The following is a 26,442-nucleotide window of genomic DNA, read 5'->3' as shown; positions in this document are numbered from 1 at the left end:
CCTTAGTGGATTTTATAGCTCTAATGCCGCGTGCACACAGGCTTCATCATTACATTGAAGTATGGTACATTTTACGTAATCATCGTAATCCATGGTTCCCATCGCAATAAAAAGAATTACGCACCTGCTTTTCTGATAATGCATGGCAAAGCAATGTACAAGTTGGAAAAACACAGCGGTGCGGAGTGCCTCCCATTGAAAATAATGGACTTCCACCGGAATGCATATAGTTTACCTCAGTTGATGTGCACGAAATTTAAAGCAGTTCCATCTCCGACATCGCCAAAACAAAACTATGGGGATGTCAATCTGATTGAATCTATCCCTCAAATGTTTGGTTGTGAGCAGTGCACAAACTAGTTAGGAACATCAATTCTGGCTGGTTTATATCTGGCTTTAGAACACACAGAAATCGATGACAAGGATGTCACTTCCTTGTCATCAGGTTCAATTAATATTATTTTGGTAACTTCGTATTAGTTTAATAAATTAGTTCTACTTTAACATTTTCAGCTGAATTTTTAATTGAACTATCAATTTGTCTGGTATTGGCAATGAAACAAATCAATTTGTCTGGTATTGGCAATGAAACAAATCAATTTGTCTGGTATTGGCAAAGAAACAAATCAATTTGTCTGGTATTGGCAATGAAACAAATCAATTTGTCTGGTATTGGCAAAGAAACAAATCAATTTGTCTGGTATTGGCAAAGAAACAAATCAATTTGTCTGGTATTGGCAATGAAACAAATCAATTTGTCTGGTATTGGCAATGAAACAAATCAATTTGTCTGGTATTGGCAATGAAACAAATCAATTTGTCTGGTATTGGCAATGCAACAAATCAATTTGTCTGGTATTGGCAATGAAACAAATCAATTTGTCTGGTATTGGCAATGAAACAAATCAATTTGTCTGGTATTGGCAATGCAACAAATCAATTTGTCTGGTATTGGCAATGAAACAAATCAATTTGTCTGGTATTGGCAATGAAACAAATCAATTTGTCTGGTATTGGCAATGAAACAAATCAATTTGAAATGGTATCTCTGATGTTGCATCTCAAAGTTCTTGATACAGATCTCATTAAACGATGACAACAGTTCCCTGTGTGTCGCAACATGGGTGTGATCTATAACGCTCCATTGTTGTGCACACCTTTTTCTCTAAACACACCCCACACCCTCAGAACCAACTTCTCTGCTTTTAAACAGTCTATATAGCATTGATATGAGTCAGAAACATTTGTTATAGTGTCAGAATTGGCTACAAAGTGTAAATAGGATAATTGGTAATGAAGTCAGTCTCGTCCAAAAGTTTTGTGAGTTTGTCACGACTTACTGGACAGTTGTCTATGGATACACAGTGCCCACTAACACACAGTGCCCACTAACACACAGTGCCCACTAACACACAGTGCCTACTAACACACAGTGCCCACTAACACACAGTGCCCACTAACACACAGTGCCCACTGTGCCTACTAACACACAGTGCCCACTAACACACAGTGCCCACTAACACACAGTGCCCACTAACACACAGTGCCCACTAACACACAGTGCCCACTAACACACAGTGCCTACTAACACACAGTGCCCACTAACACACAGTGCCCACTAACACACAGTGCCCACTAACACGGGAGAATCAGCTGTGCTGATTGTGCTCTATCAGCTGTGCGAGCTCTATCAAATCATAGCAGCCAGAACCTCCAGACAGTGAGACAGATCTGCCCATTACTCAGCACCTCAGACTTGTTTACATAAGATAACATGTTGCCAATTTTATGTTGGAATTACCCTTGAACCTAAGCCCTTAATGGAGTGGCCACACACTGATGTGTTTGATAGTGACAAACGCGCGTCTGCCACTTTTTTGGGCAAAATGAGAATTGAGACAATCAGAGCGCACTGGTATCCCAACTGCAACTTATCAATATTCCAAAACCCATTTGCGAGCATCTTGTGTCCCCCCACAACCTGTTTTGTAACATGATTCCCTATAAAACACTGATAGAAAGGTGCACACTGGTAATAAATAGTGAGAACGTTGTTTTTTTTTGGGGGGGGGGGCACAGAAGCACACACGTTGTCACTCGCCAGTGACTTGATAAGCTAATTTGGTCCTGGCTGCTCAATGTGCCTGCAAGCTACTTCTTGCTAGCTTTATTGACAAACAGAGTTGGAACCTATCTAGCTAGCTAGTGATTTTGGCCACTGGTAAACAGCGTTTAGCTTTTGCTTTATTTATGATAGTTTGACAGCTTGGAAGAGCTACGCTGACTCAGGAGAGACAAACAACACTACCTGCCAGGGCACGATATGCAAAAATAACACCCACATCAAACCACACCCCCAAGACAACTCTCATTTGGCTTCAGTAATGGCAGCTTGCATTTCTTCATGAGAAATCTTCAAAACGAGTCCAAATCAGGAAGTGCAGTCGCCCTTTAAGCCAGAAGATATGTGTAAGTGACTGTCAAAAGCACAGCACTGTCAGGAAAACCCCAAGAGTCCCGATGACCTGAGAACCTGAATGGCAGGTATGCTGTTTCCTACATAGAAAAATAGAACTGTTTGAGAGACGCAGAAGAGAACAAACCTGTATAAAAGCACAGCCCCCTTCATTACCGAGGCATGGTGTTGATAACATCAACGAGCCTCGCTAGATGCATCTGTTCAAGGCCAGGCAAATAGGAGATAGGATACAGCAGCCTGTGTAGTGATATCAGGTTCTACAATACAGTGTTCCAGTGAAGTGGGTGAAGGAAGGGGGATGCTCACATATGGAGGTGTCCACCTGCTCCACCACGCTCTGCATGGCGTTCTCCTCCTCCTCCGTCCGGCTCCTCTTCCCAACGTTCTTCAGCAGCAGGGGGTAGCGGGTCAGACGCTGCAAAGGCGCCACCAACAGGTCACGCAACTGCAGCCTCCGGCACTCCTGGTTCCTCTCACACCACTAGAGGAGAGAAAGAGAGAGAGAGCGTGAGAGAGTGATTGAGAGAGTGATAAACCACCTCCAATCTTTTTGGCCCTATATCAAAGAACAAATAGCAAAAACATATACATGATGAAATAAAAATCTTATAATCAACTATTAAAGACTACAGTCCCAGAACCCACTGGATTCTCCAATTACATTGAACGAACTACAGGACAAAATACAAATCCTCCAACCCAAAAAGGCCTGTGGTGTTGATGGTATCCTAAATGGAATGATAAAATATACAGACCAGAAATTCCAATTGGCTATACTTAAACTCTAACATCATTCTTGACTCTGGCATCTTCCACAATATTTGGAACCAAGGACTGATCACCCCAATCCACAAAAGTGGAAACAAATTTGACTCCAATAACTACCATGGGATATATTGTCAACAGCAGCCATGGGAAAATCCTCTGCTTTATCATTAACAGCAGACTCATACATTTCCTCAGTGAAAACAATGTACTGAGCAAATGTCAAATTGGCTTTTTACCAAATTACCGTATGACAGACCATGTATTCACCTCGCACAACCTAAATGGCAAACTAACAAACCAAAACAAAGGCAGTCTTCTCATACTTAGATGATTTCAAAAACACTTTTGACTCAATTTTGGCATGAGGGTCTGCTATAAAACATTTATGGAAAGTAGTGTTGAGGGAAAAACATATGGCATTATAAAATCCATGTACACAAACAACAAGTGTGTGGTTAAAATTGGCAACAAAAAAAACATTTATTTCCACAGGGCCATGGGGTGAGACAGGGATGCAAGCTTAAGCCCCACACTATTCAACCTATATATCAACAAATTGGTGAGGGCCCTAGAACAGTCTGCAGCAGTTGGCCTCAATCTATTAGAATCTGAAATCTGATGATCTGGTGCTTTTGTCCCCAACCAAGGAGGGCCTACAGTAGCACCTAGAACTTCTGCACAGATTCTGTCAAACCTGGGCCCAGACAGTAAATCTCAGTCAAAAGTCAAAAATAATGGTGTTCCAAAAAATTTCCTGTTGCCAGGACCACAAATTCAAATTCCATCTAGACACCGTTACCCTAGAGCAGTGTTTCCCAAACTCAGTCCTTGGGACCCCAAGATTTGCACATGTATTTTTTTGCCTTAACACCACACAGTTGATTTAAATGATCAAAGCTGGAATATTAATTGATTATTTGAATCAGCTGTGTAGTGCTAGGGCAAAAACCAAGAGGTGCACCCCTTGGGGTCCCGAGGACCGAGTTTTGTAAACCCTGCCCTAGAGGACACACTTCCACAAAGCTATGAACAATCTGCGAGACAAGGGAAGAAGAGCCTTCTATGCCATCAAAAGGAACATAAAATTTGACATACCAATTACGATCTGGCTAAAAAATACTTCAATCAGTTATAGAACCCATTGCCCTTCATTGTTGTGAAGTCTGGGGTCTGCTCACCAACCAAGAATTAACAAAAATCGGACAAACACTGCATGCAGAATTCTGCAAAAATATCCTCTGTGTACAACGTAAAACACCGATACCCATTAATTATCAAAATCCAGAAAAGAGACGTTCAATTCTACAAACACCTAAAAGGAAGTGATTCCCAAATCTTCCATAACAAAGCCATCACCTACAGAGAAATTAACCCCCTAAGCAAGCTGGTTCTGGGGCTCTGTTCACAAACACAAACAGAGCCCCAGGACAGCAACACAATGAGACCCAACCAAATCATGAGAGAACTAAAAGATAATTACTTGACACATTGTAAAGAATTTACAAAAAACAGAGCAAACTAGAAAGCTATTTGGCCCTACACAGAGTACACAGTGGCAAAATACCTGACAACTGTGACTGACCCGAACATAAGGAGAGCTTTGACTCTGTACCGACTCTGTACCGACTCAGTGAGAATAGCCTTGCTATTGAGAAAAGCCTCCGTATGCAGTCCTGGCTCTCAAGAGAAGACAGGCTATGGGCTCACTGCCTATAAAATGAGGTGGAAACTGAGCTGCACTTCCTAACCTCCTCCCAAATGTATGACCATAGAGACACATATTTCACTCAGATTACACAGACCCACAAAGAATTTGAAAACAAATCAAACTTTGATAAACTCCCATATCTATTGGGTGAAATACCAGTGTGCCATCACAGCAGCAAGATTTGTGACCTGTTGCTACAAGAAAAGGGCAACCAGTGAAGAGCAAAGACCAATGCAAATACAACCCATATTTATGTTGATTTATTTTCCATTTTGTACTTTAACTATTTGCACATTGTTACAACAATGTATATAGACATAATATGACATTTAAAATGTCTTTATTATTTTGGAATAGTGTAATGTTTACTGTTCAGAGAGAGAGAGTACTGTACTGTAAGTAGGTAGATAAGTGTGTGTGACAATATTGAGAAAAAAATATTGATATTGAGAGAAAAGGCAATTGAGCAAGAGTTTGGGGGGAAATAAGACATAGTTAGGGTGTAAGAGTGAAGTAGAGAGCATATTAGATAGAACAGTGGGTGGGGAGGAGGGAAAGTGAATTTGTCGAGGAAGAAAAATGATCTCAGTGGAGAGTAAAAAAAACAACAGAAGGGTTGTAAAAAATAAAGATAAATAGTCATAATAGCAGAAGTCAAATTGTTACGTTCCAAATTGTCAGCAAGCCCCAGCACAGGGCGACCTTGCCTCAACCAACCCTGATTTACATTTCAAAATAAGCAGCGCTCGGCGGCTCCGGCCAGCAGTACAGTAGAGTATACCTTAACATAGGAGCCAAAGTCCTCTCTGTTCTTCAGGCTGTCCAGATAAAATAGTGCAGCGGAATAGTTGAGGCAATACTTCTGCAGACAGTGGCATATGCTCTCCCGGAATGCCTGCCGACAGATAGAGAGACGTAGTGTTTATCTAGCTAGCATAGAGAGAGACACAGAAAGCTGGGCCACAGGAAAAACAACTGAGATATGCATTCATATTGTACATTTCATGGAGGGAGATAAAGAGATCTACATCTAGTATATCATGTTTGTGTGGGTCACATTTTCAAACAATGATGTGGCTTATATTGAGGCTTCTGATCACTTCTGTTCTAAATATTTAGTTATTTATTAAAATATTTAATCAAAAGTACGGATGAGAGGAGAAGGGGAGAGAGAGAGAGAGAGAGAGAGAGTAAGCGTGCGTGCATGTATCAGCTGTACCTACCTTAGTGAGAAGCTTCAGCAGGTTGGGACCACCTCCTGCCACAGGGATCTCCCAGGACTCCTTGATGACACGCAGCAGGCTGGTGAGGAAGCCAAAGCTCACCTGGGGAACAACACATCATATTACAGAGTCCACATGATGACTGTTGCTGTGTAGTCATATACAGTTATTATTTTGGCTCTTTTCTCTGGAAGTTTGGATTGAAAATCAAACAATGATGAAAGAGGTATTTTCATCCATATCGGGTGAATCGTTTAGAAATTACAGCACTTGTTGTACATAGTGCCCCCATTTTAGGGGAACAAGTATTGGGACTAATTAACTTATGTGTATTAAAGTAGTAAAAAGTTAAGTACACTGCTCAAAAAAATAAAGGGAACACTTAAACAACACAATGTAACTCCAAGTCAATCACTCTTCTGTGAAATCAAACTGTCCACTTAGGAAGCAACACTGATTCACAATAAATTTCACATGCTGTTGTGCAAATGGCATAGACAACAGATGGAAATTATAGGCAATTAGCAAGACACCCCCAATAAAGGAGTGTTTCTGCAGGTGGTGACCACAGACCACTTCTCAGTTCCTATGCTTCCTGGCTGATGTTTTGGTCACTTTTGAATGCTGGCGGAGCTTTCACTCTAGTGGTGGCATGAGACTACAACCCACACAAGTGGCTCAGGTAGTGCAGCTCATCCAGGATGGCACATCAATGCGAGATGTGGCAAGAAGGTTTGCTGTGTCTGTCAGCGTAGTGTCCAGAGCATGGAGGCGCTACCAGGAGACAGGTCAGGACATCAGGAGACGTGTAGGAGACCGTAGGAGGGCAACAACCCAGCAGCAGGACCGCTACCTCCGCCTTTGTGCAAGGAGGAGCAGGAGGAGCACTGCCAGAGCCCTGAAAAATGACCTCCAGCAGGCCACAAATATGCATGTTTCTGCTCAAACAGTCAGAAACAGAGTCCATGGAATGAGGGCCCGACGTCCACAGGTGGGGGTTGTGCTTACAGCCCAACACCATGCAGGACGTTTGGCATTTGCCAGAGAACACCAAGATTGGCAAATTTGTCACTGGCGCCCTGTGCTTTTCACAGATGAAAGCAGGTTCACACTGAGCGCGTGACAGAGTCTGGAGACGCCGTGGAGAACGTTCTGCTGCCTGCAACATCCTCCAGCATGACCGGTTTGGCGGTGGGTCAGTCATGGTGTGGGGTGGCATTTCTTTGGGGGGCCGCACAAACCCTCCATGTGCTCACCAAATGTAGTCTGACTGCCATTAGGTACCGAGATGAGATCCTCAGACCCCTTGTGAGACCATATGCTGGTGCGGTTGGCCCTGGGTTCCTCCTAATGCAAGACAATGCTAGACCTCATGTGGCTGGAGTGTGTCAGCAGTTCCTGCAAGAGGAAGGCATTAATGCTATGGACTGGCCCGCCCGTTCCCCAGACCTGAATCCAATTGAGCACATCTGGGACATCATGTCTCGCTCCATCCACCAAAGCCACGTTGCACCACAGACTGTCTAGGAGTTGGCGGATGCTTTAGTCCAGGTCTGGGAGGAGATCCCTCAGGAGACCATCCGCCACCTCATCAGGAGCATGCCCGGGCGTTGTAGGGAGGTCATACAGGAACGTGGAGGCCACACACACTACTGAGCCTTATTTGGACTTGTTTTAAGGACATTACATCAAAGTTGGATCAGCCTGTAGTGTGCTTTTCCACTTTCATTTTGAGTGTGACTCCAAATCCAGACCTCCATGGGTTGATACATTTTATCTCCATTGATAATTTTTGTGTGATTTTGTTGTCAGCACATTCAACTATGTAAAGAAAAAAGTATTTAATAAGAATATTTCATTCATTCAGATGTAGGATGTGTTATTTTAGTGTTCCCTTTATTTTTTTGAGCAGTGTATTTTGGTCCCATATTCATAGCACGCAAAGACTACATCAAATTTATTGGATGCATTTGCTGTTTGTTTTCATTGTATGTCAGATTATTTTGTGCCCAATAGAAATGAATGGTAAATAATGTATTGTGTAACTTTTGAGTCACTTTCATTGTCAATAAGAATATAATATGTTTCTGACACTTCTACATTAATGTGGATACTACTATGATTACGGATAATCCTGAATGAATCGTGAATAATAATGTGTGAGAAAGTTGTTCCCGAAATTGGGGGACTATATACAAAAGATTCTGTGAAAGCTGAAAATGAAAGCTGACAGTCTGCACTTTAACCTTAGTCTTTGATTGATTTAACAAAAGAAAAAATGCTTCACTGTCCCAATAATTACGGAGGGTATTGTAAATAGAGTATGATGGCAAGGACTGATAATCAAATCTCCAATGTCTTGCTTCAGTCACCTGCAGCTCTTTATTTTCTTCAGTAAAATAACCAGATGATCTGATATTATGAAAACTCAAACCTTTTAACATATAGCCTAGAGTAAGATGATGTTGAAGATTTGATGTTTTGTGATTTATTTTGGAATTTCATTTTGATATGTGGATAGCTTGTGGTAAACCACCTCCCATCCAAGATTCAGTACCAAAACAAGGCACATTCCCCTTTGACCCCTTCACTGTCATGGTCAGTTATCCCTCCGAGAGCTGGATAACTACTTTCCACACATTAGTGACTGCCTCACTGCCCCATGATAGCACGCCATGACCCTATCATCTTATCGTTCTGCATGGAAGACTCCACCCACTGCACCCGTACCGGACCAGTTCTAATCTGATCTGGGTGGTGTTAGAGGGTGACCAGTGTGTTGGCATGGCGCCAGCACTAAATAGAACACTAGCTATATTATAATAGGACACAATAAGGATATTTTGTGCTTTAATTATGTTGTAAACTCTTAACATGCCAAACAAATAAAGATATTTTAATCTAATCCAACCTATTGTAATATATGTATATATATGGTCATACCAGACACAGCTCATTGAGGTTGGCAAACAGCCTCCAGGAGTCCACGTCATGCAGGCTGTCCCTCATCTGCAGGTTGGTCAGCATGGCCAGAAACACCTGAGGAACACATTACAAACATAACCAAAAACACATTACAAACACATTACAAACACAACCAAAAACACATGAAACACAACCAAAAACACATTACAAACACAAACAAATACATTAGAAATACCAATACAAACATATTAGAAACACAAACAAATACATAAACAAATACACATTACAAACAAACAAAACACACACAAATATATTATACATAAAAAATAAATAAAAAACATTAGAAACACAAACGCCAGGGGTTAGATTTGTTTGTGCTGTATTCAATTGACTAGTAGAGAGGACAACGTAACATTTGATCACAATAAAGCTGAAGAAAGAGTTCCAACAAAGTATATTTTAAGAAGGGGCAGTTTGAAGTCAAAAGAACCGTCATGCAACCTTGGCGTTCACAAAGGCTCACAAAGCACAAGGTGTTGGGTGGCATTGTTGCGGAGCCATTCCTATTCAAATGTGTGTATGTGCGTGTGTGTGTCAGGGTTTCCGTTAGGAAAATGTGGCGCTGGACATTTGACTGGCAGTATTTTAATTTACTGGACATTTGAGAAATCTACCGTACTCATATGCATTGGAAACATAACCCGATTAGGGCGTCCACCCCTGGTGCTCAGACTGACAGTAATCACATTTAGATTATGATCATTAATATTAACAGAACATGCAACATGAGGATGCAGCGGCGTGCGTCCTTCTAAATTAAATCACATTTTATTTGTCGCATGCGCCGAATACAACAGGTGTAGACTTTACCGTGAAATGATTACTTACGAGCCCTTTCCCAACAATGCAGTTAAAAAGTAGAAAATGAACAAAATAAAAAGAAAGTAGTAACAAAAAAAACTGATGCGCACTTTGAAGATATTAAAATAAAAGTTAACATTTATTTTTCCCCATCCAACAAAACAAAATCACTAGCCTATTCAAAACAGACTGGGACAGTTGTGGGACTATAGATCCCAAATTCATACAATCTGGATACATAAAAAACAAGAGCCTGATGCAACAGATCAGAACCTTTAGCTTAAAATGTTAATAAACTATTAGTTATTCACATTATAAACACAGCAATGCTCACAACACAGTAGGCTACGTGCCAAATGTTCGTTCCATAATGCAATTAGCGGGAAAACTGTCACGTTTCGACCTTAGTTCCTTTGTTATGTCTTTGTTTTAGTATGGTCAGAGCGTGAGTTGGGGTGGGTAGTCTATGTTCTTTTTTCTATGTTGGGTTTATGTGTTTGGCCTGGTATGGTCGCAATCAGAGGCAGGTGTCGTCCATTGTCTCTGATTGAGAATCATACTCAGGTAGAATTTTTCAACCTGTGTGTTTGTGGTTGATTATTTTTCTGTGTCAGTGTTTGTTCCATACGGGACTGTGTCGGTTTTCATTTATTTCTCTTATTCCTTTTGTTTTCTGTGTCCAGTGATATTTCATTAAAATATATTATGGACACTTACCACGCTGCGTTTTGTTCCTCTTCTCCTTCACCGGACGAAAACCGTTACAAAACACCATTGTCAGAAGCGCACCGCACATGCAAGCAGTTTCATGTGACAGAGATGAACATATCCTAGAAATGGCGAAATTGCAGAGATCTAAAGATGCAAAAACTAGCATTGGTTGCTAATATGACTAGGATTGTGCCTTTGGCTTCTGGAAAATGAAAGAAAATTGATTTGAAAACCAAATGAACATGAGATACTGGTTTCAATTGCATATGGAAGTCTTTATAAAAGAATTGACTCCAAGTTGCTATGGTCGGATTTTGGCTAAGCTACTTTGAAGCAAGGTAAAACATGCCTCATAATATAAAGTAAAACTTTCAGGTTTCAAACAATTAAGTAAATGTTTTCAAAATGCATACTGCCTCCAGCTCATTGCAAAGTTTTGTGTGATCAGCTGAAGCCTGCCTACCATTGTTGCCAAATGGGAGGCATGCTTCAATTACCAGCTTAGAAAAACAAATATTAGCTCTTTTTAATTATGGCTATCAAAACTTTTTTAAACATGTGACTGCATTTAGAATTGTTGCGCAATGATTGGGTTTATAAAAGCACATGTTTAACTCAGCAACGAACAAGCTGTTTGAGGAGCTGTAGCAGCAGCTCTCGCACTGTGACAGATTTTCTGCTCAAACAAGGCTCTGTATCTGTATGTGTGTGTGTGACAAATAAGATATGACGACTAATGAAAATACACACGCGGCAATTTATTTCCACTAAATTTAGAAAATGTACCTATAGACCGATAAGCATGACCAGTTTGCATCAATTAATAGGCTAAAAAGCATTATTTTGCTATTTATATATTTTATATTTTTTGGCTATTAATTTTTTTTATTGGCCAAAAGCCGGCTATTACCGGCTAACGGAATCCCTGGTGTGTGATTTGATTTGATTATTAGGATCCCCATTAGCCGATGCCAATGGCGACAGCTAGTCTTACTGGGGTCCGACATATAAACGAAAAAGACATTACAGACAAAATACTTTACAATTTACATACATTTAAAAACATGAACATGTAGTGTGTGTTTGCATCTATCAGTTACACATACATGTCAGTACATATACACAACAAGTGTGTGTGTGTGTGTGTGTGTGTGTGTGTGTGTGTGTGTGTGTGTGTGTGTGTGTGTGTGTGTGTGTGTGTGTGTGTGTGTGTGTGTGTGTGTGTGTGAGGAGGCGGCGTATATCAAGTAAGTCACCTCTTTGAGCACCATGAGCTGATCCAGGAAGTAAACACACTCGCTGGTGAAGAGTTCCCAGATGGCTTCATGTCTCTTGTAGTCCTGAGGGTCACTATCAGACTTCAGCTGAGACGAATCACAGTCCCTTAGGAACTCCTCTAGAGAACAATCCTGGAGATGGAAGAATGACAGACAGAGGGATGGTTGGATAGATGTTATTTTGAACAATACACAAGGGGGTGATTAATTGTGGTTCTCTCACAGTTAGGCTAGTGAGGTCATAAGTACGAGGCGACTGCATTCTGTGGCGTGTCTTGTTACTATGCCCAATGCTGTAACTTAAGTCTATTATCATCTGCTGTCTAGTTAGAGTTTATAAGTGTACGGTTGTTATGTGCGTAGGCCAACAATAAAGTCTTGTTCCCGTCCATTGTGTCATGTATATGTTTCAGGGGCTTCATTGTTCCTTAAGTAATTCCTAGGAGCACTGACTCAATTATGACTGGATGCCAAGTTACAACGCAGATATTATAGTTTTCTATTATAGTTTCCTATTAGAGGAAAAGGGGCTTATTCAGCATGGATCATATGTTCATATAGCCTTTCTCACCTTGTACTTCTGGAAGTCTGTGTCCCTCCAGTCTTGAATCTGTTCCATTGAGAGATATTTCTCAATATCAGAGGCAGAGCATGTTCTCTTCCCTTTAGTCTGAGAGGAACAAATACAGGCTCAACATCAAATGTTCATTGGACAATCAATCAGGGTTTCCTATTATAGGTATTAGTGTCTGTTTGTCTAAGGGAAAATGTGAATGTGTGTATGTATACTGTAAGAGTGAGTGTGTACATGTGTGTTTGCGCACGCATGTGTGCACGGTCATGCACATATGGAAGTGAACAGTGGAACAGTGAACTACAGTATACACCAACAGTGTTTGTGCAAATATTTGCCCATCTATCTATCAGTCTAGCCAAACACATTTAACTAAATAATTGAGTTGGATTGAATAGGTTTGGCTCAGTGTTGTTGACTCATTATGAAATCTCAGGAGGCCATGAGAACAGAGGGGAGGAAAGCGTATTAATTAATGCTGTGATTAAAAATGGGTCAGAGAACAATGTCCTTAATTCCATTGCAGCTCGCCTGAGCACACTGGCAGCTTCACCGCCCTAGCGAACAAACCACAAACAACTAGACTGACCGGTGGCAGGCTAGCTAGGGTGAGCAGCAGGGGAAAAACAACAAACAGACAGTACACCTACCGTGCTACGTCTGGAGAAAGGCCACCTGGGTTTCTTGGTGTCTGTGGAAATTGACAAAGTGGTATTGTGATTATCTACAAAGACATGGCTCCATAGGTCTGCTGTTAAAATAAATGTTCACACTCCAACGTATATACAGTGGGGAGAACAAGTATTTGATACAAAGCATGTAGAGGTCTGTAATTTTTTATCATAGGCACACTTCAACTGTGAGAGACAGAATCTAAAACAAAAATCCAGAAAATCACATTGTATGATTTTTAAGTAATTAATTTGCATTTTATTCCATGACATAAGTATTTGATCACCTACCAACCAGTTAGAATTCCGGCTCTCACAGACCTGTTAGTTTTTCTTTAAGAATTTCTCCTGTTCTCCACTCATTACCTGTATTAACTGCACCTGTTTGAACTCGTTACCTGTATAAAAGACACCTGTCCACACACTCAATCAAACAGACTCCAACCTCTCCACAATGGCCAAGACCAGGGCGCTGTGTAAGGACATCAGGGGTAAAATTGTAGACCTGTACAAGGCTGGGATGGGATACAGGACAATATGCAAACAGCTTGGTGAGAAGGCAACAACTGTTGGCGCAATTATTAGAAAATGGAAGAAGTTCAAGATGACGGTCAATCACCCTCAGTCTGAGGCTCCATGCAAGATCTCACCTCGTGGGGCATCAATGATCATGAGGAAGGTGAGGGATCAGCCCAGAACTACACGGCAGGACCTGGTCAATGACCTGAAGAGACCTGGGACCACAGTCTCAAAGAAAACCATTAGTAACACACTACGCCGTCATGGATTAAAATCTTGCAGCGCACGCAAGGTCCCCCTGCTCAAGCCAGCGCATGTCCAGGCCCGTCTGAAGTTTGCCAATGACCATCTGGATGATCCAGAGGAGGAATGGAAGGTCATGTGGTCTGATGAGACAAAATAGAGCTTTTTGATCTAAACTCCACTCGCCGTGTTTGGAGGAAAAAGAAGGATGAGTACAACCCCAAGAACACCATCCCAACCGTGAAGCATGGAGGTGGAAACATCATTCTTTGGGATGATTTTCTGCAAAGGGGACAGGACGACTGCACTGTATTGAGAGGAGGATGTATCGCGAGATCTTGGCCAACAACCTCTTTCCCTCAGTAAGAGCATTGAAGATGGGTCGTGGCTGGGTCTTCCAGCATGACAACGACCCGAAATACACAGCCAGGGCAACTAAGGAGTGGCTCCGTAAGAAGCATCTCAAGGTCCTGTAGTGGCCTAGCCAGTCTCCAGACCTGAACCCAATAGAAAATCTTTGGAGGGAGCTGAAAGTCCATATTGCCCAGCGACAGCCCCGAAACCTGAAGGATCTGGAGGTCTGTATGGAGGAGTGGGCCAAAATCCCTGCTGCAGTGTGTGCAAACCTGGTCAAGAACTACAGGAAACATATGATCTCTGTAATTGCAAACAAAGGTTTCTGTACCAAATATTAAGTTCTGCCTTTCTGATGTATCAAATACTTATGTCATGCAATAAAATGCAAATTAATTACTTAAAAATCATACAATATGATTTTCTGGATTTTTGTTTTAGCTTCCGTCTCTCACAGTTGAAGTGTACCTATGATAAAAATTACAGACCTCTACATGCTTTGTAAGTAGGAAAACCTGCAAAATTGGCAGTGTATCAAATACTTGTTCTCCCCACTGTATGTAGACAGGTTTTTATTACAAAATCCCGCTGCAAGTGGTAATAATCTGAAAATAGTTGATGAATGTTGCTTATATTTGTGTAAGAAGTGAACTTCTGATGCAGTTACTAAAGTCATAGCAAGGTAACTGTAAAATAATAGCTATAAAAAAACAACACTGATCACTGTAGGCCTACAATCTGGTTTTAAAAGCAATCAACAAGCTGTGAACAAAAATGTAGCAATAAAGTGTAAAAAAGCAGCTTCAGTGTTAACCTGAAAAGTTGGAGAGATTCAGTAGGTCTGCCACCCCATTGGACACAAACAGGTCCCCCGGCGAAACATCCAATCCGGGCAGACTGACCACCACAGAACTCCGCCTCCTCTCCTGCAGTCTTGGGAATAGGGTATGAAGAGAGAGAGACAGTTTCTAGAACATTCTGACCAATAACAGCCCATTTCTAGACCATTCTGATCAATAAGAGCTGGTCTCTATACAAAACTGACCAATAAGGCCCCATAGTATTTATTTAAAAAAATGTAGGGGGTAGATCAGCTTTAATATTAAAGATAGATTGTGGCTTCTATCAGTGTAATTGTCTATTATTTGAAATATTAAAAAAATCAAATAATAATTAGCTTCTTTATTATTTTCCCCTAACCCTATCATCACCCCTCCCCTAATTGGAGTAAACTAATGTACAACAATACCTAGGCTTCTACATACTATATACATTTTATTTTACATGAGATCTATTTTGTTTGTCCAAGGCCTTTCTAACTAGTGTGACTAACTGTATTTTAAGTGTGAGGTATGCTGTATGTCAAAGTGACCTATATTTAAGTGATAATGCCCGAGAAGCCGCGGTTGGAAGACATATTGGCACGGGTGTTGTTAGTCCGAGACGAAGTCGAGGGTTGTCAGACCGTGCCAATATATCCTCCAAACACCAGCTTCTCGGGCATTGTCACTTTTATACAATGGGTTACCAACATATTCAAATAATGATTTACATATTTTCATTAATGTAAGAGGTGTGTGACTGGCTGCAGGGAAGTCAGGCGCAGGAGAGCAGAACTGGGTAATAACCGGAGCGGTTTAATGAGGCAGAACCGACAGCACCCAGAACAACAAAATATGGGTTGAAATAACCCGTCGCAGACCAGTCTATAACGCACATACACGTTACAACAAACAATTCCACACACAGACATGGGGGGAACAGAGGGCTATATACACGTAACGTAATGAGGGAATGTAAACCAGGTGTGTGGGAAAACAAGACAAAACAAATGGAAAATTAAAGGTGGATCGGTGATGGCTAGAAGACTGGTGACGTCGACCGCAGAACGCCGCCGGAACAAGGAGAGGAACTGACTGCGGCGGAAGTCTTGGCAATTAAAAAAGCTTTGATTCCAAGATGGCGGACTGAAAACAGCAGTGCAGATTGCCTCAAAATAAAAATGCAATATTCAATATCTGTAAATTAGACCACATTGAGGGAAGAAAGTATTTGATCCCCTGCTGATTTTGTACGTTTGCCCACTGACAAAGAAAGTATCAGTCTATAATTTTAATGGTAGGTTTATTTGAACAGTTGAGACAGAAAAACAACAACAAAATCCAGAAAAACGCATGTCAAAAATGTTATAAATGGATTTGCATTTTAATTAGGGATTTGACCCCTCTGCAAAATAGGACTTGGCAATCACAGAGGTCAGACGTTTCTCATAGTTGGCCACCAGGTTTGCACACATCTCAGGAGGGATTTTGTCCCACTCCTCTTTGCAGATCTTCTCCAAGTTATTAAGGTTTCGAGGCTGACATTTGGCAACTCGAACCTTCAGCTTCCTCCACAGATTTTCTATGGGATTAAGGTCTGGAGACTGGCTAGGCCACTCCAGGACCTTAATGTGCTTCTTCTTGAGCCACTCCTTTGTTGCCTTGGCTGTGTGTTTTGGGTCATTGTCAGGCTGGAATACCCAAGCACGACCCATTTTCAATGCCCTGGCTGAGGGAAGGAGGTTCTCACCCAAGATTTGACGGTACATGGCCCCGTCCATCGTCCCTTTGATGCATTGAAGTTGTCCTGTCCCCTTAGCAGAAACCCCCCCCCCCCAAAGCATAATGTTTCCACCTCCATGTTTGACGGTGGGGATGAGGTTCTTGGGGTCATAGGTAGCATTCCTCCTCCTCCAAACATGGCGCGTTGAGTTGATGCCGAAGAGCTCCATTTTGGTCTCACCTGACCACAACACTTTCACCCAGTTGTCCTCTGAATCATTCAGATGTTCATTGGAAAACTTCAGACGGGCATGTATATGTGTTTTCTTGAGCAGGGGGACCTTGCGGGCACTGCAGGATTTCACTTCACGGCATAGTGTGTTACCAACTGTTTTCTTGGTGACTCTGGTTCCAGCTGCCTTGAGATCATTGACAAGATCCTCCCGTGTAGTTCTGGACTGATTCCTCACCGTTCTCATGATCATTGCAACTCCATGCAACTGCATGGAGCCCCAGGCCGAGGGAGATTGACAGTTATTTTGTGTTTCTTCCATTTGCGAATAATCGCACCAACTATTGTCACCTTCTCACCAAGCTGCTTGGCGATGGTCTTGTAGCCCATTCCAGCCTTGTGTAGGTCTACAATCTTGTCCCTGACATCCTTGGAGAGCTCTTTGATCTTGGCCATGATGGAGAGTTTGGAATCTGATTGATTTATTTATTCTGTGGACAGGTGTATTTTATACAGGTAACAAGCTGAGATTAGAAGCACTCCCGTTACCTGTATAAAAGACACCTGGGAGCCAGAAATGATTCTGATTGAGAGGGGGTCAAATACTTATTTCCCTCATTAAAATGCAAATCAATTTTTAACATTTTTGACGTGTTTTTCTGGATTTTGTTGTTGTTATTCTGTCTCTCACTGTTCAAATAAACCTACCATTAAAATGATTGACTGATCATTTCTTTGTCAGTGGGCAAACATACAAAATCAGCAAGGGATCAAATACTTTTTCCCCTCACTGTATATATTAGCACTTCATATACTCGTGGGTAATAACATTCAATCTGGATAGCTACACAAAACAAATCATAAGACTTGAGAAATGTATTGACAAATATTACAAAAATAAGCAACACTCAAACATAACGGACAGTAAATAAGGAGAATCAAACTCCCAAATTCTTTCAACCAATAGAATGTTATATATATGGGGGATACAACCTTCCCAGCTCTGCAGAGTTTGCAGCGAAGAGAAAGAATCATTTGTTTTGGTATTGTCCATATGTAGCTTGTTTTTGGTCACAGTCCCAGGAATGGCTGAAGAATTGCAACATTTACAGTGGGGCAAAAAAGTATTTAGTCAGCCACCAATTGTGCAAGTTCTCCCACTTAAAAGATGAGAGAGGCCTATAATTTTCATCATAGGTACACTTCAACTATGACAGACAAAATGAGAAAAAAAATCCAGAAAATCACATTGTAGGATTTTTAATGAATTTATTTGCAAATTATGGTGGAAAATAAGTATTAGGTCATTAACAAAAGTTTATCTGAATACTTTGTTATATACCCTTTGTTGGCAATGACAGAGGTAAAACGTTTTGTGTAAGTCTTCACAAGGTTTTCACACACTGTTGCTGGTATTTTGGCCCATGCCTCCATGCAGATCTCTAGAGCAGTGATGGCTCTAGCAGTGAGGGCTGTTGCTGGGCAACACGGACTTTCAACTCCCTCCAAAGATTTTCTATGGGGTTGAGATCTGGAGACTAGCAAGGCCACTCCAGGACCTTGAAATGCTTCTTACGAAGCCACTCCTTCGTTGCCCGGGCGGTGTGTTTGGGATCATTGTCATGCTGAAAGACCCAGCCACGTTTAATCTTCAATGCCCTTGCTGATGGAAGGGGGTTTTCACTCAAAATCTCACGATACATGGCCCCATTCATTCTTTCCTTTACACGGATCAGTCGTCCTGGTCCCTTTGCAGAAAAACAGCCCCAAAGCATGATGTTTCCACCCCCATGCTTCACAGTAGGAATGGTGTTCTTTGGATGCAACTCAGCATTCTTTGTCCTCCAAACACAACGAGTTGAGTTTTTACCGAAAAGTTCTATTTTGGTTTCATCTGACCATATGACATTCTCCCAATATTCTTCTGGATCATCCAAATGCTCTCTAGCGAACTTCAGACGGGCCTGGACATATACTGGCTTAAAATGGCATATATATATATATATATATTAAGCAGGGGGACACGTCTGGCACTGCAGGATTTGAGTCCCTGGCGGCGTAGTGTGTTACTGATGGTAGGCTTTGTTACTTTGGTCCCAGCTCTCTGCAGGTCATTCAGTAGGTTCTGGGATTTTTGCTCACCGTTCTTGTGATCAATTTGACCCCACGGGGTGAGATCTTGCGTGGAGCCCCAGACCGAGGGAGATTATCAGTGGTCTTGTATGTCTTCCATTTCCTAATAATTGCTCCCACATGTGATTTCTTCAAACCAAGTTGCTTACCTGGGCCGGCACAGTAGCCTAGTTGTTAGAGCGTTGGACTAGTAACCAGAAGATTGCAAGTTCAAACCCCTGAGCACATAGTAATCAAAAAAGTATTAAACACATCAAAATATATTTATATTTGAGATTCTTTAAAGTAGCCAAAGAATGCTTTTCCAATAGTCTTGAAGGAGTTACCACACATGCTGAGCACTTGTTGGCTGCTTTTCCTTCACTCTGCAGTCCAACTCATCCCAAACCATCTCAATTGGGTTGAGGTCAAAGGCCAGGTCATCTGATGTAGCACTCCATTACGCTCCTTCTTGGTCAAATAGCCCTTACACATCCTGGGGGTTTATTGGGTCCTGTTGAAAAACAAATCATAGTCCCACTAAGCGCAAACCAGATGGGATGGCGTATAGATGCAGAATGCTGTGGTAGCCACACTGACAGTGTCACCAGCAAAGCACCCCCACACCATCACACCTCCTCCTGCATGCTTCACATTGGGAACCACACATGCAGAGATCATCCATTCACAGCAGTTGGAACCAAAAACCTTACATTTGGACTCATCAGGCCAAAGGACAGATTTCCACCGATCTAATGTCCATTGGTTGTGTTTCTTGGCCCAAGCAAGTCTCCTCTTATTATTGGTGTCCTTTAGTAGTGTTTTATTTGCAGCAATTCAACCATGAAGGCCTGATTCACTGAACAGTTGATGTTAAGATGTGTCTGTTACTTGAACTATGTGAATCATTTATTTGGTCTGCAATTTCTGAGGCTGGTCACTCTAATGAACTTATCCTCTGCAGCAGAGGTAACTATGGGTCTTCCTTTCCTGTGGCGGTCCTCATGAGAGCCAGTTTTATCATAGTGCTTGATGGTTTTTGCGACTGCACTTGAGGAAACTTTCAAAGTTCTTGAAATGTTCTTGATTGACTGACCTTCATGTCTTAAAGTAATGATGGACTGTTGTTTCTCTTTGCTTATTTGAGCTGTTCTTGCTATAATATGGACTTGGTATTTTACTAAATAGGGCTATCTTCTGTATACCACCCCTACCTTGTTACAACACAGCTGATTGGCTTAAATGCGTTAAGGAAATAAATTCCACAAATTAACTTTTAACAAGGAACACCTGTTAATTGAAATGCATTCCAGGTGACTATCTCATGAAGCTGGTTGAGAGAATGCCAAGAGTGTGCAAAGCTGTCATCAAGGTAAAGGTTGGCTACTTTGAAGAATCATTTGTTTAACACTTATTTGGTTACTACATGATTCCATATGCGTTATTTCATAGTTTTGATGTCTTCACCATTATTCTACAATGTAGAAAATAGTACAAATAAAGAAAAACCCTGGAATGAGTAGGTGTGTCCAAACTTTTGACTGGTACTGTATATACACTGCTCAAAACAATAAAGGGAACACTTAAACAACACAATGTAACTCCAAGTAAATCACACTTCTGTGAAAAAAAACTGTCCACTTAGGAAGCAACACTGATTCACAATACATTTCAAATGCTGTTGTGCAAATGGAATAGACAACAGTTGGAAATTATAGGCAATTAGCAAGACACCCCCAATAAAGGAATGGTTCTGCAGGTGATAACCACAGACCACTTCTCAGTTCCTATGCTTCCTGGCTGATGTTTTGGTCACTTTTGAATGCTGACGGTGCTTTCACTCTAGTGGTAGCATGAGACGGAGTCTACAACCCACACAAGTGGCTCAGGTAGTGCAGCTCATCCAAGATGGCACATCAATGCAAGTTGGGGCAAGCAGGTTTGCTGTGTCTGTCAGCGTAGTGTCCAGAGCATAGAGGCGCTACCAGGAGACAGGCCAGTACATCAGGAGACGTGGAGGAGGCCGTAGGAGGGCAACAACCCAGCAGCAGGACCGCTACCTCCACCTTTGTGCAAGGAGGAGCAGGAGGAGCACTGCCAGAGCCCTGCAAAATGACCTCCAGCAGGCCACAAATGTGCATGTGTCTGCTCAAACGGTCAGAAACAGACTCCATGAGGGTGGTATGAGGGCCCGACGTCCACAGGTGGGGGTTGTGCTTACAGCCCAACACCGTGCAGGACGTTTGGCATTTGCCAGAGAACACCAAGATTGGCAAATTCGCCACTGGCGCCCTGTGCTCTTCACAGATGAAAGCAGGTTCACACTGAGCACATGTGACAGACGTGACAGTCTGGAGACACCGTGGAGAATGTTCTGCTGCCTGCAACATCCTCCAGCATGACCGGTTTGGCGGTGGGTCAGTCATGGTGTGGGGTTGGATTGTCTTTGGGGGGCCATACAAACCCTCCATGTGCTCACCAAATGTAGTCTGACTGCCATTAGGTACCGAGATGAGATCCTCAGACCCCTTGTGAGACCATATGCTGGTGCAGTTGGCCCTGGGTTCCTCCTAATGCAAGACAATGCTAGACCTCATGTGGCTGGAGTGTGTCAGCAGTTCCTGCAAGAGGAAGGCATTGATGCTATGGACTGGCCCGCCCGTTCCCCAGACCTGAATCCAATTAAGCACATCTGGGACATCATGTCTCGCTCCATCCACCAACGCCACGTTGCACCACAGACTGTCCAGGAGTTGACGGATGCTTTAGTCCAGGTCTGGGAGGAGATCCCTCAGGAGACCATCCGCCACCTCATCAGGAGCATGCCCAGGCGTTGTAGAGAGGTCATACAGGCACGTGGAGGCCACACACACTACTGAGCCTCAGTTTGACTTGTTTTAAGGACATTACATCAAAGTTGGATCAGCCTGTAGTGTGATTTTCCACTTTAATTTTGAGCGTGACTCCAAATCCAGACCTCCATGGGTTGATAAATTTGATTTCCATTGATAATTTTTGTGTGATTTTGTTGTCAGCACATTCAACTATGTAAAGAAAAAAAGTATTTAATAAAAATATTTCATTCATTCAGATCTAGGATGTGTTATTTTAGTGTTCCCTTTATTTTTTTAGCAGTGTATATATATATATATACTAAAAGGAAGTGATGCAGACGATTACATTGATAGAAACTACAATCTATCTGTAATATTAAAGCTGATCTACCTCCTAAAAAAATGTAAAATAATATATATTTTTTTATAAAGAGAGATTTTGATGAATTTATGCATACTTTTTCATTCTTCCACAAGATTTAGTAGTCACGACACAAATCTAGGGTTGCTACCCAATCCGGCTGGTCGTTCATTCTATCCATTGAGGTTGCCAGGGATGTAACCCAGTCGTTCAGTCTTTTGTTCTGTATTTATGGACGCGACCCAGTTGTTCATTCTAATAGTTCCAACGCCATAGCTGGCAAATTTCTTATCCATTGCTTGCTAGCTAGCCAACTACGGCTAACTTACAGTAATATCACAAAGTGCAGCCAGAATAACAGAAAAGTAGCTGGATTTGCATTTGTTTAAGCTGTTTTCTAGTTGAGATTTATTTGGATTCATCCATAACAATGAGCTAATGAGACGCGATTTCGCCTGCCGTTCAAAATGTGCTCGCTCACATGTCAGGACACCGTTGTTCAGAGGAGCTAGCCAACAACACAGCAACATAATCATTCCAAACTGAAGCTGGAAATACTGCAAACTAGCTGCACTTTGTTTTGTTTGACCTTTTTTCAATGTACATTTTTTTGTTTAATATGATGCCAGCTGATTCATGATTTCAACTGGCTGAGAAACACTGCCTGTCTGTCTGTCTGTCTCGTCCCGACTCCCAACACGTTCATTACTATAGGACAGCAGGAGATCCAATTTGAACATTGAAACAATGTTGCAAATGTCAGAGACAGAGCAAGGTTTTACAAATCTCTGCGGTTGAAAACAAAATGTTAGTCTAAAAGAAATGTGAGATAATGTCTAGATGCTTTTTTATAGTGGAGATCAAGTATATACATTGCCTGGCTGGGCTGATGATACATGTGGATTGCGCATTCAGATGGAACAGAGTAAATAGGCATTTTAAAGTCATAGATTTAGCCGGTGGTAACTTGTGGAATGGACAACAGCTGGAATGCGGATTTAACCAATCAGCATTCAGGATTAGACCCACACATCATATAAAGGTATAACAACAATGCTTTATGACATAATAAGAGAAGGTGTAATACAAGGTGAGCAATACAGTATGTCAAAGGGAGGTACAGTATAAATAATACAGGTGTAATAACGAACACGAGTAATGGCGTAACAAATTAGTTACTGTATATTTACAAACATAATGGAACAGAATCCACAGACAGAATATTCTCACAGTATTTGCCAAGAAGACGGTTTAACAGGAAATATCAGAATTCCTTTTGGCATTTCTACATTGATGAAATACCATATGCACTCACTGCACTGTGAACTAGCAAGTGCATGAGGGTTTGTGGTAAACATTACCATAAAGCGCCTGCGCACATGTGTGAGCGTGTGTGTGTGCTTTTATAGTCCTCAGCTCTTCTGTCAGAGGAAGAAACTAAAGCATTGCCAGACCCAAGACGCCCTAGGCAGTGCTGGAACAGCCCCTGTTCTCAACTGTTTTCACGTCATCCCTTTGTGTTGTTGTTGAGGGTGAACTGCAGGTACACACAGAATATCCAAATGACAAATTCAAATCATGCAGAATTAATGGATTAGATTGGATTGCCAATAAATGAATTTATGTATTGACATCTTATGCATTCGTTATGTTGTTTGCTATGGTAAAACAAAGTGTGTACCTACTTGAATTGACTTCCCTACCACTGCATAAATACACTGAGTGTACAAAACATTAAGGACAACTTCCTAAAATGTAGTTGCACCCCCCCCCCTTTTTGCCCTCGGAACAGCATCAATTCGTTGGGGCCTGGACTCTACAAGATGTCAAAGCGTTCCACAGGGATGCTGGCCCATGTTGACTCCAATGCTTCCCATAGTTTTGTCAAGTTGGATGGATGTCCTTTGGGTGGTGGACCATTCTTGATACACACCGGAAACTGTTGAGCGTGAAAAACCCAGTAGCGTTGTAGTTCTTGACACAAACCTATTAACATACCCTGTTCGAGGGCACTTAAATATTTTGTCTTGCCCATTCACCCTCTGAATGGCACACATAGACAATTGAGACATGGATTGTGTGAAGGCTTAAAAATATTTCTTTAACCGAATAGCAGCACTGCACTGCACTGCAGAAACTATTACACTCAACGGAACGACTTGATTAGTGTAGTGTCAACAACGCAGCCACTGCCAGCTAGCCTACTTCAGCAGTACTGTATCATTTTAATCATTTTAGTCAATAAGATTCTTGCTACGTAAGCTTAACTTTCTGAACATTCGAGACGTGTAGTCCACTTGTCATTCCAATCTCCTTTGCATTAGCGTAGCCTCTTCTGTAGCCTGTCAACTATGTGTCTGTCTATCCCTGTTCTCTCCTCTCTGCACAGACCATACAAACGCTCCACACCGCGTGGCCGCGGCCACCCTAATCTGGTGGTCCCAGCGCGCACGACCCACGTGGAGATCCAGGTCTCCGGTAGCTTCTGGAACTGCCGATCTGCGGCCAACAAGGCAGAGTTCATCTCAGCCTATGCCTCCCTCCAGTCCCTCGACTTCTTGGCACTGACGGAAACATGGATCACCACAGACAACACTGCTACTCCTACTGCTCTCTCTTCGTCCGCCCACGTGTTCTCGCACACCCCGAGAGCTTCTGGTCAGCGGGGTGGTGGCACCGGGATCCTCATCTCTCCCAAGTGGTCATTCTCTCTTTCTCCCCTTACCCATCTGTCTATCGCCTCCTTTGAATTCCATGCTGTCACAGTTACCAGCCCTTTCAAGCTTAACATCCTTATCATTTATCGCCCTCCATGTTCCCTCGGAGAGTTCATCAATGAGCTTGATACCTTGATAAGCTCCTTTCCTGAGGACGGCTCACCTCTCACAGTGCTGGGCGACTTTAACCTCCCCACGTCTACCTTTGACTCATTCCTCTCTGCCTCCTTCTTTCCACTCCTCTCCTCTTGACCTCACCCTATCACCTTCCCCCTACTCACAAGGCAGGCAATACGCTCGACCTCATCTTTACTAGATGCTGTTCTTCCACTAACCTCATTGCAACTCCCTCCAAGTCTCCGACCACTACCTTGTATCCTTTTCCCTCTCGCTCTCATCTAACACCTCCCACACTGCCCCTACTCGGATGGTATCGCGCCGTCCCAACCTTCGCTCTCTCTCCCCGCTACTCTCTCCTCTTCCATCCTATCATCTCTTCCCTCTGCTCAAACCTTCTCCAACCTATCTCCTGATTCTGCCTCCTCAACCCTCCTCTCCTCCCTTTCTGCATCCTTTGACTCTCTATGTCCCCTATCCTCCAGGCCGGCTCGGTCCTCCCCTCCCGCCCCGTGGCTCGACGACTCATTGCGAGCTCACAGAACAGGGCTCCGGGCAGCCGAGCGGAAATGGAGGAAAACTCGCCTCCCTGCGGACCTGGCATCCTTTCACTCCCTCCTCTCTACATTTTCCTCCTCTGTCTCTGCTGCTAAAAGCCATTTTCTACCACTCTAAATTCCAAGCATCTGCCTCTAACCCTAGGAAGCTCTTTGCCACCTTCTCCTCCCTCCTGAATCCTCCTCTCCCCCCCCCCCTCCTCCCTCTCTGCAGATGACTTCGTCAACCACTTTGAAAAGAAGGTCGACGACATCCGATCCTCGTTTGCTAAGTCAAACGGCACCGCTGGTTCTGCTCACACTGCCCTACCCTGTGCTCTGACCTCTTTCTCCCCTCTCTCTCCAGATGAAATCTCGCGTCTTGTGACGGCCGACCGCCCAACAACCTGCCCGCTTGACCCTATCCCCTCCTCTCTTCTCCAGACCATTTCCGGAGACCTTCTCCCTTACCTCACCTCGCTCATCAACTCATCCCTGACCGCTGGCTACGTCCCTTCCGTCTTCAAGAGAGCGAGAGTTGCACCCCTTCTGAAAAAACCTACACTCGATCCCTCCGATGTCAACAACTACAGACCAGTATCCCTTCTTTCTTTTCTCTCCAAAACTCTTGAACGTGCCGTCCTTGGCCAGCTCTCCCGCTATCTCTCTCTGAATGA

General features: G+C 42.6%; 1 protein-coding gene across 2 annotated transcripts in view; it reads right to left on the bottom strand.

Annotated features, from left to right (window-relative positions):
• Positions 1-26,442, bottom strand: part of LOC118395800 (pleckstrin homology domain-containing family G member 7-like) — a 46,277-nt gene that overhangs the window by 7,365 nt on the left and 12,470 nt on the right. For both annotated transcript variants that reach the window (XM_035789736.2, XM_035789737.2), the window contains exons 4-11: positions 15,128-15,246; positions 13,177-13,217; positions 12,524-12,622; positions 11,932-12,084; positions 9,122-9,217; positions 6,179-6,280; positions 5,737-5,850; positions 2,786-2,960 (exon numbers count right to left, since the gene is read on the bottom strand). In XM_035789736.2, the coding sequence (XP_035645629.1) occupies positions 2,786-2,960; positions 5,737-5,850; positions 6,179-6,280; positions 9,122-9,217; positions 11,932-12,084; positions 12,524-12,622; positions 13,177-13,217; positions 15,128-15,246 (899 nt within the window). The remainder of the gene's footprint in view (positions 1-2,785; positions 2,961-5,736; positions 5,851-6,178; positions 6,281-9,121; positions 9,218-11,931; positions 12,085-12,523; positions 12,623-13,176; positions 13,218-15,127; positions 15,247-26,442) is intronic.

Source organism: Oncorhynchus keta, chromosome 17, assembly GCF_023373465.1.
Source record: "Oncorhynchus keta strain PuntledgeMale-10-30-2019 chromosome 17, Oket_V2, whole genome shotgun sequence".
NCBI classification, from domain to species: domain Eukaryota; kingdom Metazoa; phylum Chordata; class Actinopteri; order Salmoniformes; family Salmonidae; genus Oncorhynchus; species Oncorhynchus keta.
Note: the sequence above shows the minus strand (reverse complement) of the source record. Positions and strands in the feature narration are given on the sequence as shown.